The sequence below is a fragment of the Oryctolagus cuniculus genome, chromosome 13 (assembly GCF_964237555.1).
Source record: "Oryctolagus cuniculus chromosome 13, mOryCun1.1, whole genome shotgun sequence".
NCBI classification, from domain to species: domain Eukaryota; kingdom Metazoa; phylum Chordata; class Mammalia; order Lagomorpha; family Leporidae; genus Oryctolagus; species Oryctolagus cuniculus.
Genome location: NC_091444.1, coordinates 96698170 through 96712216, shown reverse-complemented (window position 1 = coordinate 96712216; position 14047 = coordinate 96698170). Strand labels below are relative to the sequence as shown.

At 39.9% G+C, this 14047-nt stretch overlaps 1 protein-coding gene across 1 annotated transcript in view; it reads left to right on the top strand.

Annotated features, from left to right (window-relative positions):
* Window positions 1–635: 635 nt before the first annotated feature.
* The window catches only part of LOC103346970 (WW domain-containing adapter protein with coiled-coil-like), a gene marked incomplete at its 5' end in the record, with an annotated part of 34915 nt that continues 21503 nt past the window's right edge, over window positions 636–14047 (top strand). Inside the window, 4 exons of the mRNA XM_070055998.1 lie at window positions 636–768; window positions 2216–2322; window positions 7858–7973; window positions 8532–8644. Coding sequence (XP_069912099.1) covers window positions 636–768; window positions 2216–2322; window positions 7858–7973; window positions 8532–8644 — 469 coding nt within the window. The remainder of the gene's footprint in view (window positions 769–2215; window positions 2323–7857; window positions 7974–8531; window positions 8645–14047) is intronic.

The following is a 14047-nucleotide window of genomic DNA, read 5'->3' as shown; positions in this document are numbered from 1 at the left end:
CTTCCCTAAATGTTTGCGGTTGCTGGAGCTGAGCCACAAAAGAGCTGGGAACCCAGTTCCAGTCCTTCATGTGGGTGCCAGGGACCCAGTCTTGTACTCTGTGCATTGGCTGGAAGCTGGACTCAAACAGCTAGGACTGAAACCCAGGCACTTGACTCTGAGATGATTACATTCCAACCGACTTCTTAACCACTGAGCCACTCGTCTTTAACTGATTTCTTCTTGATCATGTTCATTCTTGTGGGGAGCAACCCGGACTGGACTGAGTTACTGGAATTAAGACTTATTCTATGCATCTGCTCTCCCACAATATGGTGCTGGGAGAGGAGAAAACAGCTTCTACACAGCTGCCTCCAGTTCAACCAATAAACTGTAGGACTTGCTCCTGATTGGAGGAGAGCAGCGTACTCGGCGTGTGGGCAGCCGAGTTGGGATTGGCAGAGGAGGACTATAAAGGAGGAGAGAGACGGCATGCACCAGGAACATCTAAGAGGAACACCTAAGGGGAACACCTGAGCAGCCCCCGAGAGAGCCGGCCGGCGGTGTGCCGCTCCCCTGCGGAAGTGGGGAATGTGGCAGGGGGAACTGCCCTTCCACGGAGGTGGAAGGGATAGTAGCCAACCCGGGAAGAACCAGCAGCAAACCCGGGGAGGGCCGAGCAGACGAAAGAACAGCGCAGGGTCCTGTGTCGTTCCTCCACGAAGACGGGGAGCGACAATTCTTACTGGCATTTATTGAATGATCTACTTATTTCCTGTTGTATTAAAGGTATTACTTTTTTATAAAGTAAGTTAATACGATCTAACAAGATAAGTAGAAGAAACATCGGGTATCTCCTAGCATCAAGCTTCTTGGGGACTTTATTTTTTGTAATATTTGCATTACCTGTTAAGTAACCATGTTAATGACATCAGTAGTCTTTTGGGTCTTGGAGTCTGCATATAGCTTCCCTTGCAGTCTCTTTTGACAGAGTTAGACAGAAAGGTCTTCCATTGGTTCACTCCCCAAATGGCTGCTATGGCCAGTGCTGTGCTGATCCAAAGCCAGGAGCCAGGTGCTTCTTCCTGGTCTCCCATGCGGGTGCAGGGCCCAAGCACTTGGACCATCCTCCACTGTCTTCCCAGGCCACAGCAGAGAGCTGGCATGGAAGAGAAGCAGCCGGGACTAGAACCCAGTGCCCATATGGGATGCTGGCGCCACAGGTGGAGGATTAACCAAGTGAGCCATGGCGCCGGACCCTCCCTTGCAGTCTTAAACCTTGACCGTTGTTATCCTATTATTTCATCCACGAATGTTTATTGTATGCATGCCAAAGTCAGTCTAATACCATTGATGTCTAATGGAAAAATACTTCCAAATTCACAACTGTGTGCTACCTTTCTCTTGGATTCCTAGTTTTACATAGATCTGTTGACCATTTCCACTTGGATAATCTGAAACTTTTATAGTCATAATCTCTAAGTATACATTCCCTCTTACCGTTTAGTTTTTCCTGTTAATTGAAATAATTCATACTAATTTCTGGTTTTACCTGGTTCTGACTGCTAATTCCTAAATGACTAGACCATTTAAGTTACTCTGCTGCTTTCAGTTTTGTTTATAAGTGTAACCAACCCCCATACCATTGCCAGCTTTCCTTCCTTCTTTCCTTTCTTTCCAAGTACCAGTTGAATTGTTGCTGAAGGTCCCTAGGTATGTGGAGTGAAATTGAAATACTAACATTAGGCTTTGTAGGGAACCTTTTTATATCATTAACCAAAGTATTTTTGCAAGATTGGACTTCGAGACTTTTCTTTGTGAACCTTTTTGAAAGCTTGATGCTGTTTCAGTGAAAAATTGACTATTAAAAAGTGAGGTGCAGAAACTGAAGAGATGGAAGTATATAGTTGGAAAACATACTGCTAGTAGTGACTTTCAGTATTGGGTCATTGGGACTTTTATACTCTGTGCATTTTTTTTTTCAGTGAAACTTCTCTTTAAAAAGTTTTTCTAGAAATTACACAGGACTTTGTATCCTGCTCATCTAATTAAACTTCGTTGTTCCATAGGTTATCAGCTATGTAGTATAATAAGCTGCATCTATAGTAGACTCAGATTTTTTGTGTATTATAAAACTGTATTCCTGATACTGAAGTGTAATAATGGTCTGTAGTATGATAAAAATCAGATGGAATACAATTTACCTGGAATTCACTTTCCTCTTTATTTTTTAAAGGGACCAGTTACTCTCCACAAGAAAATTCACACAACCACAGTGCTCTTCATAGTTCAAATTCACATTCTTCTAATCCAAGCAATAATTCAAGCAAAACTTCAGATGCAGTAAGTATTAATACACACGCCCAATTTTATCTTTTGGAATTCATTACAAAAATCTGATGGCAAAGCTCCTTATATCCAGTCTGTTCTTATGTTCTAACCAAAATTGATGTTTTCTTAATGTATTTATTTGCAACAATAATAACACTCTTTTAAAGTAGTGAGTAAACTTTACAGGTGTTAGTAGAATTGAGGACAGTCAGGAAATACCATCTTGGCATTACCTTAAGCAGAGTTTTGTCTTTGCAATATGTGAGTTGTAAAGAACTTCAGATGAAACTTCCATGGTTAAAGTGTTTTAAGAAAAAAAATAATAAAGTGTTTTAAGACTGAAGTAACTGCTACTCAGTTTGGATTTTTCTATTCAGTGTCCAGATTAAACACAGATTTCTAATGTATTCATTTAACCAGAAATAATTTAAAATTTCATTTTACTAGGTATATGCTAGAATGTAAGCCTACAGAATCAAGATAATGTGACCCATCTAATTTTAAGAAATGTTTAATACAAAAGCTTGTTTATTTGAAACGCAAAGTTACAGAAAGGGGTGGAGAGATCTTCCATCCACTGATTCACTCCCCTAAATGGCTGTCACAGCTGAGGCTGGGCAAGGCTGAAACCAAGAGCCTGGGATTCCACCCAGGTTTCCTTCGTGGGTGGTGGGGTCCCAAGTACTTGCGAGGTATCTTCCACTGCTTTCCCACCTGCTTTATTAGGAATCGGGATCAGAAAAGGAACAGTGGGGACTCTAACTGGCACTCGTATAGGATGCTGACGCTGCAAGCGGTGACTTAAACCGCTGAGCCACAACACTGGGAAGTACCACATTTCAAGGAACTTTTAGACTTGGGGAGATAGAAAAGTAAAAAACACAGTGTTTGTTAAAGTTGCTCTGGAGGGCACTCAGGATAAAGAGCCACAGCTTAGATGAAGAAGATAGAAACTGTAAGTAAAGCTTCTTAACAGGTTTAAATATGGCTTAGCCAGTAGAATAGGTGTGAACATTGTGTAGCATACAGAGGAATAAGAATAACATGGAAGTATGAGATGGCACGGCATGTTTGAAGAACTGGGAGGATTTGATGCTGTGGAAAAATGGCAGGAGCCTAAGATTAGGTATTATTAGTGTATTTTAGATGGTAAAATGTCTGTCTTGGCAAGGAATACAAATTATGTACAAAGGCAGTAGAAAGTTATTGAAGGATCTAATCAGTAAAGCAGTATCATAATTATAATCAGAAAGTCATCTGAGGTAGCAATGTGGGAAGGTATAGGAAAGAAGCAACAATCTGACAGAAAACCATCGAAGGTGCAGGTTTTGCTTGGGTGTTTGAGTGATTTTTATACCTTAATTGGCACGGCAAGACCTTTCATTTTTTTTTTTCTCTTACTGAAGTAGTGTGGATAGAAAAAAAGGATATTAAGGTACACATAAATCTAGAATAGTTTTGAGTGTTAGTCTGGGGTCAGTTAGGAAAAATAATTACAGTAGGGTGTTTTAACACAGAACTTAATATACTGGTAAGCAGATATGATAGGTATTAAAAGTTGGGAGGGGGGATAAAAGAGGAGGAAACCAAGAGGGCTGTGGTACAATAGCAGGAAGTTTAGATTTTCGGAACCTGATGGTGAGGAGGCACCCACAGAGCTGGAGACAGTGCCTCTGAAGCTAGTTCATGTGGTGGACTGCACTGGCGAGCTGGAGACCAGAACCCACTATGGCTTCATCTTCTGGTGTTTCTGGGAGGAAGTGATTTGCATTGTTCCAGCACTTGGACTAACATCAGCATTGCAGAGCAGACTTGAGATGGGATTGAAGCTGAGGGACTTTGGCAGGTGCTACCAGCAAACCGTGTGAATCTTCTTTATTCATGGAAAAACAGTCTGTTAATTTACATAAGTAAAAGATTGATTGATTGGTTTGAAAGAGGGAGACAGATTTTTCACTTGCTGGTTCACTCCCCTAGATTGCTGCAGCAGCAGCTGGTGCTGAACCAAACCAAAATCAGGAGCCATTTTCTTCTGGAAAAACTGAAAGCTGTTGTTTATGTGATCTGTCATCAGCAGTTATCATATTAGAAATTAAAACTGAGCAGGTGCTGTGGCATACAGGGCTAAGCCTCCACCTGTAATGTCGACATCCCATATGGGCTCCCGTTCATGTCCCAACTGCTCCTCTTCCAGTCCAGCTCTCTGCTGTGGCCTGGGATAGCAGTAGAAGATGGCCCAAGTGCTTGGTCCCCTGCACCCAAGAGACCTGGGAGAAGCTCCTGGCTTCCATTTGGGAATGAACCAGCAGATGGAAGACCCTTCTGTCTCTCCCTGTCTATCTGTAACTCTACCTCTTAAAGGAATCAGTCTTTTTTTAAAAAAATTAAAACTGAGCGATAGTTGATCTGACTTAAGATGCTGATCAGAATGCCAGTATCACATATTGGGAACTTTTCCCTCCCCCTAGCATTAGATTACGATAGGAACATGTAGTTTCTTGCTAACTCCCATGGTTTCAAGTCTTGGCTCCACTCTACATTGAAGCTTCCCCCTGCTGCATGCTCTGAAGGTATCAGTCGATGGCTCAAATGGTTGGTCTCCTGCCACCCTGCATGGGAGATTTAAGTGGAGTTCCCATCTGCTGCAGGCCTTTGTGGAATGAACCAGCTGCTTGGCGCATGCTCTGTGTCCCATCAGAGTAAAATATTTAAAACCATAAACTTAAGAGATTAAAATCATTTACTTAAAATGGCAATCATAAAACTGTTAGACATTGATATGGGCGTATCTGTATGAACAAATTTTAGAACAAAAAGACACCAAGCTTCTCTTTAGTGTCTGACTTAGTAGATGACATTTAGAATTTCCTATCTGCTTCTGTATCCAATCTTTTGTGAAAACAGATGTCCTGGACAGCTCTTAATAAACTCCCTGTATGCTTGTGGTACATGAAGAGACAAAGTCATCTTGGTCTTCTGTGAAAACAGTCTCGATCTGTGAACGGCCCTCCAAGTTCCCTAAGGATTCTTGGGTAACACTCTGAACTTACTTAGCACCTGTGCTGGCAATCATCTCAAGCCTAATTTAGAATACTTGAAATGGCTATAGTCCTTGTGTTTGATTTTCAATTTGATTCCTTTAGTAAAAAAAAAAAAATTGACATCTGTTGCACATTAGTATCTTAAAAATTATTCCATTACTTGATTTTCTTTCCTAACTCCTTGAGGATGGAAGTTGGGAGAAGATAGGCAGAAGTTACTGGTATTTGGCTGTAATGCTATACCTTGGAACATGCTTTAAGACATTAGCACGTGCTGACTTAAGATTTGATGGGCAAATCCACATAGTGTCACAGTCCAGGGTTCTGCAGGCTCTGGTCTGTCAGTTAGTAACTGTCAGGAGGTTGCAGCAGAATCTTAAGGAGATTCCTGGTGAGAGAGGCACGAGTGCGTGCTTGTGTGTGTGTGTGTGTGTGTGTGTGTTGTGGTGCTAACTCTATCTCCCCTCGGAAAGGTGCAGGGCTGTGCTTGGGCAGTTTGCAGAGCGCTGCTCTAGATCACGCTGGTCTCCCCTCTGCTACCCATATCTTCTGTCTGCTAGCTTCAGATCCCACTTTCCATCCCTTTGGCCTATCTGGGAACCCCATGTAACCAAGCAGAGCAAATCTGTTGACAACATCTATAAGAGGAGGGTGATTTTGTGTAATTTACCTACAGGGAGAAGTGAGTGATGGAGAACTTTATGAATTCGGCATCTGTGACTGGCCTGCTAACATTGTCATAGCTTATTTCTAGCTGCTCATGATTGAAAATTAACTCCCCACTGCTTTTAGAGACTTGGAAGCACAGGGCTGAAGTCCAATGTTTTCCTTATTTTGAGATGTAAACTGCAGAATATAAACTTATGGCAGAGTCTGCAGCATTTCTCCAACTGTTCTCAAAATTTTTAAAGCATTTCCAGAATTGATGTCTATTTAATGGAAATAATTAGCATTCAGAAACCAGAATTTTGATCCTTTTATATACCACTAATTAGTTTTCTGACCTATGCACAACTCATTAAGTTCTCTCAGCATGTTTCCTAACTGGTAATATTAAACTGGGTAGGGCAAGGCATTGAGTAGAAGTTGATTTCTCAAGCTTCAAAATTGTGCCACTGAGTGGGCGTGTAGCTTGGCAGCCACATTGCTGCATCCCATGTACAAAGTCCAAGGGTTTAACACCTGCCTCTGGCTCCTGACTTTTTCATGCGGATACAGACCTGGGAAGCAACGGTGATAGCTCAAGTTGGTGAGATCCTGCTGCCCATGTGGGAGACCTGGATTAAGTTCACAGCTTTGTCCCTGGGCAGAGCTCATGCAGGCATTTGAGAAGTGAACCAGCAGATGGACAAAATCTGTCTCTTTCAGTCTCTATGACTCTCAAACAAGTAAAAATTTCAAAATAAATAAAACTGTGTCATTATACACTTTGGCAAACCCAGAAGGTTAGGCTACCATAGTATAACATTATTCATTTTAATCTCATACCTCTTAGAAAAAATAGTTAAAGTTGGGGCTCACATAGTGAGTAAAGCCACCACCTGTAGTGTCGGCATCCCATATGGGCACTGGTTCTGATCCAGCTCTCTGCTGTGGCCTGGAAAAGCAGTAGAAGGTGGCCCAAGTCCTTGGGCCCCTGCACCTGCATGGGCACCCAGGAAGAAGCTCCTGGCTTTTGCATTCAGATTGGTGCAGCTCCGGCCATTGTGGCCATCTGGGAAGTGAACCAGAGAATGGAAGACCTCTGTCTCCTCTCCCTCTCTGCCTCTGCCTCTCTGTAACTCTGCCTTTCAAATAAATATTTTAAAAAAATAGTTAAGGCTCTCAACTAGAAGAATATTTGACATTTTACTGCATTTCCTGTGCTCAGTGCAGACACTTAGCTTAGACTTCTCAGATTTTTCTACCGTCATTGTGATTGTTACATTTCCTCTAAGATACCTGCAAGAGACTATATGTGAGCATATCCGGAAGACCAGCTCTGGTTGTGGGAAAATGAGTGATACTGCTGGTCATGATTACATGAGACCAGGGGGTCTTACTTAATGCTTGACTCATCTCATGGATTTTACAAAGAACTTTCAGCTGACTTTTTGTCTATATTTTTTAAATGTTGGTTCCCTTTTCCACTGTGTTGCAGTACCTACAGGCAGACTGTTCTCTGTTGTACTGTGTGTGACCACTAGCGTGCTGCAGTTAGAACTGAGGGTCTCATGCTTTATTAGTCACTTGGCAGTGATTTCTCCTCCTCGTCACCATGCTGTCGTATTTCAGCCATGGTGATTGAGGGCTTCTGTGTTTTTCCTTTTTTGATTTTTTTAAGGTTTTCTGTGATTTATGAAGATTTCCAGTCTACTGTTATATGTACTCACATAATTAGCAGTACAGAGTAAGGCGCTTTGGTCTCATATGTATGCTTTTGTTTCCGTGTATATGCTTTGGAAATCATTGATGCTATCAGGTTATTAAGTAATAATATTTTCTCATGTTTAAAATTATCTTTAAGCCTTATGATTCTGCAGATGACTGGTCTGAGCATATTAGCTCTTCTGGGAAAAAATACTACTACAACTGTCGAACAGAAGTTTCACAATGGGAAAAACCAAAAGAGTGGCTTGAAAGGTATTTGCTTTTAATCTAGTTGAGCTATATTTACCATTCTTGATTCTACAAGTTAATATTTTATGGTGTTATGCATTTGAATTTTAGATTCTTTATTGAGACATCATCACTCCCTCTTTTAATTGCAGTTGTTGACCTGTTTACTGTGTTTTCTATAATTTGTCTTAACATGTAGGAGAGCAGCTGCCCATAAGGTTCTTATGAGCAGTTAGTATATTTAATAAAATGCTTACATTATTAATCTCCATTTGTGCATTTCTGTTATAATTTATAATACAAGTTTGTAGAGCTTATGGGACAATCATGCTCATGTCTTTTACATATGTAGAATTAATACTGTGAAGTTGTCTGTGGCATTAGTGGTTTAAATAATTGGTATACTTTTGCCATCACGAAGAAACATTAGTGTTCTGTGTGCTTACCTCCATACCAGATAAATTATAGACCATATTCAGTTCTTTGATTTTGTATATACTGTTTGAATATTTGGCAGGAGCTATTATGGGTACCCATGTCCTTGATGTGATTTTTATGAGCTTATATATTTTCTATTTTTAGAGAACAGAGACAAAAAGAAGCAAACAAGATGGCAGTTAATAGCTTCCCGAAAGATAGAGATTACAGAAGAGAGGTGATGCAGGCGACAGCCACTAGTGGGTTTGCCAGTGGAAGTAAGTATTAATTTTGTCTCTAACCACTGTAATGTTGGATTATTCCTGTCATTCATACATCACAAATCTGTGCATCGCTATGCATTAATTAAAGTAAATAGAACCAGCACTCTGCTTAGTCTTTCCTACCCAGCCTCCCCCAGCTTGTGTCTTGAGAAGTGAAGGGTACACAGTAGAATAGGACATGTGTGCCTATCTCACCACCCATAGTGGCTACAATGTGATCAGGATGGTAGCTGACAAAATCTTATGTTTGGGATTGGCTTTTCTATCCAGATACAAAACTGAGTGGATTTCAATCCAGTAATTGAATCATGGGTACAGGCATAGTGACATAATGACTGTTATCAATGAGAGACTTGTTTGTTTGGATGTAGATAGTTTAACTCAGGATTTTTTACTTACAGTGGCCTAAATGTATACCCATACAATAATTTTTGTTTCACTTCCAGTACAGTTAATAAATTGCATGAGACAGTGCTTTATTATAAAATAGGCTTTGTGCTAGATGGTGCTCTTCTGTCCCCTCCCTGCCCCCTGCTCTAGGCCATAGGGCACTTTTAAGTGTTATGAGCATGCTTGAGGTGGGCTAGGCAAAGCTGTGATTTTTGGTAGGTTGGGTGTTATTAAATGCATTTTCAATTTAATGATCTTTTCAACTTAACAGGTTTGTCAGGGTGTAACCCCTTTGTAAGTGGAAAATGTGTGCATTTCTCCCTGATCGTAGGTCTGTCTGACATCTCTGTGTGGAGCATGTACAAAAGTAATAAAAATGCTTCCTAAAAAACTTTTATAGAGCCCTTTGTTCTAAGGCACTCGTCTATAAACCAAATTGCAGGCATGTCCTACTGTTCTTTTGAAAGCAAATTTATTGCAAATAAATAGAATGGTTTTTAGCAAACATTATACATTTGTTTTTTGATTTGTTTTCTAAATTTGAAGTTTCACTTGCAGATATTCTATTCCCAGTGTTGTCTTCTGCCCAGAATGAAATTTAAATTTCATGTAGAATTCTTGGGTTCTTTACTGAGCTTTGGGTTTGAAAAGAATTTAAAAATGATGGGTTCTGGAAATTCTTAGACTTGAGCATTTGAATCCTGCTTCTGTAACTTAACAAAAACTAGGGGTGTTTTTTTTAACTTTTATTTAATGAATATAAATTTCCAAAGTACGGCTTATGGATTACAATGGCTTCCCCCCCATAACGTCCCTCCCACCCGCAACCCTCCCTTTTCCCACTTCCTATCCCCTTCAATTCACATCAAGATTCATTTTCGATTCTCTTTATATACAGAAGATCAGTTTAGCATACATTAAGTAAAGATTTCAACAGTTTGCTCCCACACAGAAACATAAAGTGAAAACTAATAGATGATTTTTTAAATAATGATGAAACCAGATCAGACCTATTGTCATGTTTAATCCCAGTGAGAGTCAAGTTGGGAATTGATAATTTCTTTTTTTTTTTTTTACAGAAGATCAGTTTAGTATACATTAAGTAAAGCTTTCAACAGTTTGCACCCCCATAGAAACACAAAGTGAAATATACTGTTTGAGTACTTGTTACAGCATTAAATCTCAATGTACAGCACATTAAGGACAGAGATGCTACATGAGGAGTAAGTGCACAGTGACTCCTGTTGTTGACTTTACAAATTGACACTCCTGTTTATGGCATCAGTAATCTCCCTATGCTCCAGTCATGAGTTTCCAAGGCTATGGAAGCCTTTTGAGTTCACCGACTCTTATCTTATTTAGACAAGGTCATAGTCAAAGTGGAGGTTCTCTCCTCCCTTCAGAGAAAGGTACCTCCTTCTTTGAAGACTTGTTCTTTCCACTGGGATCTCACTCACAGAGATCTTTCATTTAGGTTTTTTTTTTTTTCCAGAGTGTCTTGGCTTTCCATGCCTGAAATACTCTCATGGGCTTTTCAGCCAGATCCAAATGCCTTTAGGGCTGATTCTGAGGCCAGAGTGCTGTTTAGGACATCCGCCATTCTATGAGTCTGCTGTGTATCTCGCTTCCCATGTTGGATCACTCTCCCCTTTATGTATTCTATCGGTTAGTATTAGCAGGTATTAGACTTGTTTATGTGCTCCTTTGACTCTTAGTCCTTTCATTATGATCAATTGTGAACTGAAATTGATCACTTGGACTAGTGAGATGGCATTGGTACATGCCACCTTGATGGGATTGAATTGGAATCCCCTGGTATGTTTCTAACTCTACCATTTGGGGCAAGTCAGCCTGAGCATGTCCCAAATTGTACATCTCTTCCCTCTCTCATTCCCACTCTTATGTTTAACAGGGATCACATTTCAGTTAAATTTTAACACTTAAGAATAACTGTGTATTAATTACAGAATTAAACCAGTCACATTAAGTAGAACAGACAAAAAAAAAAAAACTACTAAGAGGGATAATGTATTAAGTTGTTCATAAATAGTCAGGGCTATGCTGATCAAGTCACCGTTTCTCATAGTGTCGATTTCACTTCAACAGGTTTCCTTTTTGGTGTTCAGTCAGTTGTCACCGATCAGGGAGAACATATGGTATTTGTCCCTTTGGGACTGGCTTATTTCACTCAGCAGGATGTGTTCCAGATTCCTCAATTTGTTGCTAATGACTGGATTTCGTTGTTTCTTACTGCGGTATAGTATTCTGAAGAGTACATATCCCATAATTTCTTTATCCAGTCTACCGTTGATGGGCATTTAGGTTGGTTCCAGGTCTTGGCTATTGTGAATTGCGCTGCAATAAACATTAATGTGCAGACTGCTTTTTTGTTTGCCAATTTAAATTCCTTTGGGTAAATTCCAAGGCGTGGGATGGCTGAGTCGAACAGTAGAGTTATCTTCAGGTTTCTGAGGAATCTGCAGACTGACTTCCATAGTGGCTTGATCAGTTTGCATTCCCACCAACAGTGGGTTAGTGTCCCTTTTTCCTCACATCTTCGCCAGCATCTGTTGTTGGTAGATTTCTGTATGTGAGCCATTCTAACCGGGGTGAGGTGAAACCTCATTGTGGTTTTGATTTGCATTTCCGTGATTGCTAGTGATCTTGAACATTTTTTCATGTGCCTGTTGGCCATTTGGATTTCCTCTTTTGAAAAATGTCTATTGAGGTCCTTGGCCCATCTCTTAAGTGGGTTGTTTGTTTTGTTGTTGTGGAGTTTCTTGATCTCTTTGTAGATTCTGGTTATTAACCCTTTATCTGTTGCATAGTTTGCAAATATTTTTTCCCATTGTGTCGGTTGTCTCTTCACTCTCCTGACTGTTTCTTTTGCAGTACAGAAACTTCTCAATTTGATGCAATCCCAATAGTTGATTTTGGCTTTGACTGCCTGTGCCTCCCGGGTCTTTTCTAGAAACTCTTTGCCTGTGCCACTATCTTGAAAGGTTTCTCCAATGTTCTCTAATAAGTTGATGGTGTCAGGTCATAGATTTAGGTCTTTAATCCATGTTGAGTGGATTTTTGTGTAAGGTGTAAGGTCTTGCTTCAAGCTTCTGCACGTGGAAATCCAATTTTCCCAGCACCATTTATTGAATAGACTGTCCTTGCTCCAGGAATTGGTTTTAGATCCTTGATCAAATATAAGTTGGCTGTAGATGTTTGGGTTGATTTCTGGTGTTTCAATTCTGTTCCATTGGTCTATCCATCTGTTCTGTTTCTGTAGCAGTACCATGCTGTTTTGATTACAACTGCCCTGTAGTATGTCCTGAAATCTGGTATTGAGATGCCTCCGGCTTTGTTTTTGTTGTACAGGATTGCTTTAGCTATTCGAGGTCTCTTGTGCCTCCATATGAATTTCAGCATCATTTTTTCTAGATCTGAGAAGAAGGTCTTCGGTATCCTGATTGGGATTGCATTGAATCTATAAATTGCTTTTGGGAGAATGGACATTTTGATGATGTTGATTCTTCCAATCCATGAGCATGGAAGATTTTTCCATTTTTTGGTATCCTCTTCTATTTCTTTAAGATTTTGTAATTCTCATCGTAGAGATCTTTAACGTCCTTGGTTAAGTTGATTCCAAGGTATTTGATTGTTTTTGTAGCTATTGTGAATGGGATTGATCTTAGCAGTTCTTTCTCAGCCGTGGCATTGCTTGTGTATACAAAGGCTGTTGATTTTTGTGCGTTGATTTTATATCCTGCCACTTTGCCAAACTCCTCTATGAGTTCCAATAGTCTCTTAGTAGAGTTCTTTGGATCCTCTAAGTAAAGAATCATATCGTCTGCAAAGAGGGATAGTTTGACTTCTTCCTTCTCAATTTGTATTCCTTTAATTTCTTTTTCTTGTTTGATGGCTCTGGCTAGAACCTCCAGAACTATGTTAAATAGCAGTGGTGAGAGTGGGCATCCCTGTCTGGTACCAGATCTCAGTGGAAATGCTTCCAACTTTTCCCCATTCAATAGGATGCTGGCCGTGGGTTTTTCATAAATTTCTTTGATTATGTTGAGGAATGCTCCTTCTATACCCAATTTGCTTAGAGTTTTCATCATGAAAGGGTGTTGAATTTTATCGAATGCTTTCTCTGCATCTATTGAGATAATCATATGGTTTTTCTTCGCAGTCTGTTAATGTGGTGAATCACATTGATTGATTTGCGAATGTTGAACCATCCCTGCATACCAGGGATAAATCCCACTTGGTCTGGGTGGATGATTTTTCTGATGTGTTGTTGTATTCTATTGGCCAGAATTTTATTGAGGATTTTTGCATCTATGTTCATCAGGGATATTGGTCTATAATTTTCTTTCAGTGCTGCATCTTTCTCTGGCTTAGGGATTAAGGTGATGCTGGCTTCATAGAAAGAATTTGGGAGGATTCCCTCTTTTTGATTGTTCTGAATAGTTTGAGAAGAAATGGGATTAGTTCTTCTTTAAATGTCAGATAGAATTCAGCAGTGAATCCATCTGGTCCTGGGCTTTTCTTTGTTGGGAGGGCCTTTATTACTATTTCAATTTCTGTTTCAGTTATGGGTCTATTTAGGTTTTCTATGTCTTCATGGTTCAATTTAGGTAGATTGCATGTGTCCAGGAATCTATCCATTTCTGATAGATTTTCCTGTTTGCTGGCATACAAGTCCTTGTAGTAATTTCTGATGATTCTTTTTATTTCTGTGGTATCTGTTGTTACGTTTCCTTTTTCATCTCTGATTTTATTGATCTGGGTCTTTTCTCTTCTTTTTTTAGTTAGTTGGGCCAATGGGGTGTCAATTTTGTTTATTTTTTCAAAAAACCAGCTTCTTGCTTGGCTGATTTTTTGTATTTTTTTTTTTTGGATTCAATCCTGTTAATTTCTTCTCTGATTTTAATTATTTCTCTTCTCCCACTAGATTTGTGTTTGGTTTGCTGCAGTTTTTCTAGGTCCTTGAGATGCGCTGAAAGCTCATTTATT